Raw genomic sequence first — 5,898 nt, 5'->3', positions numbered from 1 at the left:
AGTGTTATATAAATAACATATGCTATACTAAATGGTAAATGCTTATAATGTTTATATAAATAACATGCTTGATCTCCTTAAATAATGCTTATATAATGTGTTATTTGCCTTGTAATTATATTTTTAGTTTTTAATTTAAATCCCAATGATAATTGTGAACAATGCGCCAAAAGGAAAATAGTAGAATAACCAAAAGATGACAAAAAGATATAACAATCCAACTGAAACAAAATAACTACGAAGACCAAAAAGTTATGCAGATAAGTCTTCAATCCAGAATTACATCTTGCTACATATAAGCATGAATGCAATACTTGAATTAACTTAAGAAAACCTCTAAAAAATGTACAACTGATATCTAGTAGCGAAGTTGAAAAGTAACATCAAGATGGTGCTCTTGACATTCTCAACTTTCATATGCATACCTCATCAGTCACAATGATAAGAACACCTATAGTACATCCTGATATGTCAAAAAATCCGAATACAGTGCTTGAGATATGTACTTAGCATTAAGTTCAATCTTGCTCTGATTTCTTGGATACTCGACTTTTCTTTTCCTCGATACCAGATTGGAAAAATCTCTGCCGAAGAACCTGCAGAACATCTTCTACTTTGACATCTTTCACTGCCAACAGTACCATGGCATGATAGAGTACATCAGCCATCTCTGAAGCAGTACGTGACTTGTCCTCGTTATTCTCTAGTGTTTGACACAACTCATTTGCCTCTTCTCTGCAGATACAAAGATATAAGTCGCAAAGGTGCATGTATTTTCTCCAAGCCAATGGAACTATAATTAAACGTATAGGTAATGTTTCTTTAAATAGAAAACTTTCATGTGGAGGCAATTCTATCAGCTATATAACACTTTGCAATGGAAATCACAGGAAATGCATATTTTTCGCTTTCTTCAGGATGAACAAACTTAAATTCAAACTCAAGATAACAACATGATGAGATATATCTAACCTGATTTTTGAGCATAACAACTTATCATTGAGCAATAATCGCTTAGTCCATGAGGGCTTTCCATTCTCTTCTTCTGCTAACTCTGCTTTGCGTTGGGAGATTGTCGACTCTAATGAATACAAAGAGGTTAATGCCAACCTATTTCCTTCAATCTGTAACATAACCAAAATAAATTTGAATATCACTTGAAATTTCCCTCCAGAAATACAATATCTGAACACAACATGCCCTAGGTTGTAATCGCCTAAAGCTAACCTCTTGCTGTTTTAGTGAGTCAAAGACTGATGTATAATAGCATGTTTCTGCCCCCGTGTGGCAGGTAGGTCCATCAGGTTTCCCGAGGTATATTATCTAAGAAGCATTTTCCATAGGGAAAAAAAAAGATAATAATAATTAACATGCCTGTGAATCAAATAGTGATAATAATTCAAGGGTAAAAGGAAAAACACATACAGAATCACGATCACAGTCAAGAAAAACATCGTGAATATTTATAAAATTATTAGAAGTCTCTCCTTTGGTCCACAATGTTGACCGTGACCGACTGAAGAACGTAGCCTTCCGGGAAGATAGGGTTGTAAACACTGCTTCTCTATTTGCAAAACCTTGCATTAATATGGCTCCAGTGTCAACATTCTGAGCTATTGCCACAGCCAAACCTTTATCATCCCATTTTACACTGTCCAGCAGAGAGTCTACCTGACAAAACTTTAACACTTTAATGTGAAATAAGATGGGGAAAAAAAGACACCAAGAAATTACACGTGCAATGCAATGAATAAAATTCCTTAGCATTAACCCAAATATACAATCACCATTTAACTGTGAAAGAATAGAGACCCTAGAGACTTGTTCCTGTGTAATTAAATTTCCCCCCAACGTAGACCGACAAATCTAAATATAAACTAACTTACAAGAGGTGATCTTCACAATTTAATGTAAAGTATAATAGACAATTACACTAGTTTAGCAGTATTGGAGATTTAAAGAAAACAATGATAATAGCTTGCCAAAAATAATCATGCAATTAAGATAATAAAGAACTTCTAGTGTTTTCTGATTTGGATCATTTACGGCCCAATTATAAAGCACTAAAATTCACCATTTGATTCTCAAGCATCTAGCTACCTCCAGTAAGGATTTAACCAAAACTACTATAATAGATGTTTATGTAACAAATCTCAAAAGCAGAGCCAAGGCTTACATCACATACTTCGCCACAATGTAATTGGTGAAAAAAAAAAAGTAGGAGCAATGTCAAATCACAAGACCATTGGATAATGAAATAATAGGAAATCCTAAACACTGAACAAAAGTAATATATCATCAACAAAGTGGCGTAGTAATATGTTTTAGAATCTAAAATTAGTTTGCACAATGACCATGACCATTATCGTTGGGTTACATATACTACCAGGTGGTCTTAAACTCGTATATTGAAAATAGAAAACATAAATGCATCATATACATAAACCCATGCTGTTTATTTCAAAGACAACATATGAATTCCACCTTGAGAACCATCTAAATCTAGCTGAATAGTGAGTGCACTTTTAATTTGGCAAATAAATAAAATTGGTCTCTTATGTTTATCAATAGCTTCAATTCCCGCTATAACATTGCATCATAAAACCTGAATACACACATCATGAAATCCTATAAAAATTTCAAGGTGTACCTTGGGGTCAACAACAATATTTTTGTCTGGTCTCTCCAACGAAGCAAAAGGTAAGACGTGTGTCCTTCTCCCTTTATTGTCACTGGTAAATGATAGCTTGCCATTGAGGAAACTAGTGGAAAACTGAAGCATGTGAGCATAGGAAATGGTCATTTTCAAACCTACAAGTGCCATGCAAGCTTCTTAGTGTAAATACAAACGAAGAGCCTTTGCAAATTGTAAAGAAGCAAAGCATTTTTTTCAAGAAAAAATGCCAGAGGAGTATTTAATTGCAAGGCCCATGGGGATCAGAACCTGCCCAGGCCTCACTTACAAATTGCAGAACCCCCTCCCCCCCTTTCTTTTTCCCATACCCAAACCATGTGTTGGGTCCATAGATTGGTTTGTGTTTCCTAGAAATAAAATTCCTGGGAATACTACACCCACAAATCAAATTCCAGGTAGGTACATTATTCCTGGAATTCCCGGAAATCAACATTAATATGGACGTGTGGTTAGAAAAATGTTTTCACATTCCTAGAAATTTTGCACTAATAACCTTAAATCGCAATGATTTTACAATGTAGGATTACCAATAATGTGAAAACTTTTCACAAACCACACGCCTACAAATTTTGGTTAGTGCAAACATTCCTGGCATTCCTAGGAATCAACATTACTATGTGGGATAAATGCAATTATACCATGGAATACTGTAACAATTTCCTAAAATACCCTAATAGCTTTAACTCAAAAATTACATTCCTTGTACTGAAAAATTAACGATTTCAACTTGAGAATATTACATAACAAAGCATCTGTGTGTGAGAGAGAGAGAGAGAGCATAATAATCAACAGCGAAGTTATACATGATGGCCTTATCAATCTCATTACCCAACATCAACAGAGAGATGCCATTCAATAATGGCTTGCCAAGAAATGAAGCAAATCACGAAATTCACTAGTTCTTGATATGCTAATGTTATCAGAACCAGTAGCCATGGTTGTCAAATTCGTGAGTCAAAGGATACTCGTAGAGCCCTTGTAGACTTGACTCGCCGAGTTAACTCGTAAGTTTACCATTTGCTACAGTGCACATACTTAAATAATCAGATTCAAATCCACAAGGCGTATATAAGTTCAAACATAAGCAGTTTTCTATTTTGTAACTTAACAAGTTAACCAACAATAAACTTACAACTCAAATCCTCCACGGTTATCAAATATATCTATAGATTATATCAAGTAGTTTTAAGTTTCTAACAAACAACATCAGCATTGAAAATTCTATATTAATAATAAATTTATCCTAATTCCAAAATTCTTAATTATCTGTTATAATACATTATAGGGTTGTAGTGACTAGTGAGAGAGGGAGACACAAAACAGAGTGTCATGATGCAAAGGAGTAGAGCGGTGGCAGAGACGGGTAGGCAAGGCGCATGGCAGTGGCAGGCAGCTGCAGAGGGCAAAGCAGAATGACGGATCAGAGCAGCGGCAAACAGTGGCAAGGAGTGGCGGACGGCGAGCAGTGAAGGAATGCAAAGGGAAGGGAGGTGCTGAGGAAGAGAGGTTGTGTCTTGGTCTTAATGTGTATTAGCCCAAATTTGTGTAACCTAAAGGAAAAATACTTCCTTTCAATTATTTGTATGATACTATACACTTATTAGCATAGTTGTCAAATTATAGGATCACTAGGTCAATAGTTCAACCGGTAGGTCACAAGTTGAACCGGTTCTACTTAAATAAAAATATAAAATAATCAATTAACAATTATTAAACCTACATTGATAGAAAATACATATCTTCACTAATACAGTAACAACAATCAATTATCAATTTCTAAAAATAACTAATAGAAAAATTTCAATTAGCATTAAACCTACATTAAATGATTAAAACAATAAAATAAGAGTAACAATCAAATATTAAACTTACATTAAAACAGCAATAATCAAAAGTATTAAAACAACAACAATCAATTATCAAGTATCAAGTATTCTATACAAATTCCAATTAGTATCAAATTTCTATTTTAAACTTACATGAAAACAGCAACAATTTATATACAAATTCCAATTGCTTTCAAATTTGTGATCAAGTGTCATTTTATAAAATTCCAATTAATATCAATTCATCTATTCTACAGACTACACTACATTGAAAAAAATAAATAAACAAAAGCTCACCTCTGCAGAAGTTCAGAAGCAGAACCAAAGCCTCAATGTTCCAATAAAATGTCACAGTATTCCTATTCACAGAACCAAAGCCAGTGGAAGCACGAGGCAAAAAGGGTCAGAATCAGCAAAAAAATAACCATTGCAGCTACATTAAAACACGATAAGCAGCAACAATCAACTAAATGGCCAAATCATTAATAATTAATGATTGAATAACTATAAAAAATAAGAAAGACTCACCTTGGCCGCACGCAGAGAAGAGGGCGATAGAAAACCGAGCCACGGCAAAGCACAGCGGAAGATGCGAGGGGCGCGATGATGCAGAGGAAGACGCGAGCGGCGGTGACGCGGAGGAAGACGCGGAAGAAGACGCGTGCGGTGCAGGGGCACAGAGGAAGACGCGAGCGGCTCGGTGACGCAGAGGAAGAAGCGTACGGCACAGAGGAAGACGCGTGCGGCGCAGTGACGCAGAGGAAGAGGCGAACGGCGCAGCGACGAGACGGGGGCCGGCGAGAGGCGGCGACAGAGAAGATCGAGGCTTTGAGCTCTGCCTCTGTGTGTTTTAGTGCTGGGAGTGTGAGCAGTAGGTTGCAGGGGGCTTCTTTGAAGATTAGGGTTTTTTTAATTTTTTTTTTCAAAAACGATTAATTTTGAACCGATTCTTTTTCAAGAATATGCTGGTTCAAAGTTTTCAATAAACCGACCAGATCAAACCGTTTTACACCGGCTCTTATCTGTCTCCGGTCCTATGCTCGTCTCCGTTTCTTAATTTGACCTCCCCCGACTTGGTTCCTTTTCTACTTAATATATTAAAATTGGGTTTTCCCCCGACTAATGAAGGTGAGGTGTCGATCCCTCGTGATTCCGTTTTCCCTCCAAAATGAACTTTTCTATTCTCTATTCTAAATTATTTTATAAAAAATATCATTATTATAATTATATTATAATTAATATTTAATGAATAATACATAATTATATTAATTTAGAAACTTATCTTTATTATAATTATATCAAATCAATATTTAATGCATTATTAAACTACTTATCAATTATCAATTGAAAATACTTTTAATTATTACTTAATATACT

At 35.3% G+C, this 5,898-nt stretch overlaps 1 protein-coding gene across 3 annotated transcripts; it reads right to left on the bottom strand.

Moving 5' to 3' along the window:
* Window positions 1-210: 210 nt before the first annotated feature.
* LOC107494612 (histidine biosynthesis bifunctional protein hisIE, chloroplastic) lies at window positions 211-5,396 on the bottom strand. 3 transcript variants are annotated; one of them, XM_016115653.3, is made up of 7 exons: window positions 5,050-5,396; window positions 4,819-4,880; window positions 2,651-2,811; window positions 1,426-1,680; window positions 1,228-1,323; window positions 973-1,124; window positions 211-735 (listed from the first exon to the last, which is right to left on the bottom strand). In XM_016115653.3, exons 3-7 carry the CDS (start codon window positions 2,801-2,803, stop codon window positions 519-521), a joined length of 873 nt encoding a protein of 290 aa, XP_015971139.1. In that variant the 5' UTR covers window positions 2,804-2,811; window positions 4,819-4,880; window positions 5,050-5,396; the 3' UTR covers window positions 211-518. The 3 variants fall into 3 exon arrangements, with proteins under 3 accessions (XP_015971139.1, XP_020980714.1, XP_020980715.1); XM_021125055.2 differs by having other exon boundaries at window positions 1,426-1,671; XM_021125056.2 differs by lacking the exons at window positions 4,819-4,880; window positions 5,050-5,396 and having other exon boundaries at window positions 1,426-1,667; window positions 2,651-2,783.
* Between the last annotated feature and the right edge of the window lie 502 nt (window positions 5,397-5,898).

This window comes from Arachis duranensis, chromosome 6 (genome assembly GCF_000817695.3).
Source record: "Arachis duranensis cultivar V14167 chromosome 6, aradu.V14167.gnm2.J7QH, whole genome shotgun sequence".
Classification (NCBI taxonomy): Eukaryota; Viridiplantae; Streptophyta; class Magnoliopsida; order Fabales; family Fabaceae; genus Arachis; species Arachis duranensis.
Note: the sequence above shows the minus strand (reverse complement) of the source record. Positions and strands in the feature narration are given on the sequence as shown.

Coding starts and splice junctions, on each gene's coding strand:
- LOC107494612 (XM_016115653.3), bottom strand. CDS start 2,803: ATGACCATTTCCTATGCTCACATGCTTCAGTTTTCCACTAGTTTCCTC. Junction 1,681..2,650: donor ATATTGTTGTTGACCCCAAG/GTACACCTTGAA, acceptor AAAGTGTTAAAG/TTTTGTCAGGTAGACTCTCT. Junction 1,125..1,227: donor ACTCACTAAAACAGCAAGAG/GTTAGCTTTAGG, acceptor GTTATGTTACAG/ATTGAAGGAAATAGGTTGGC.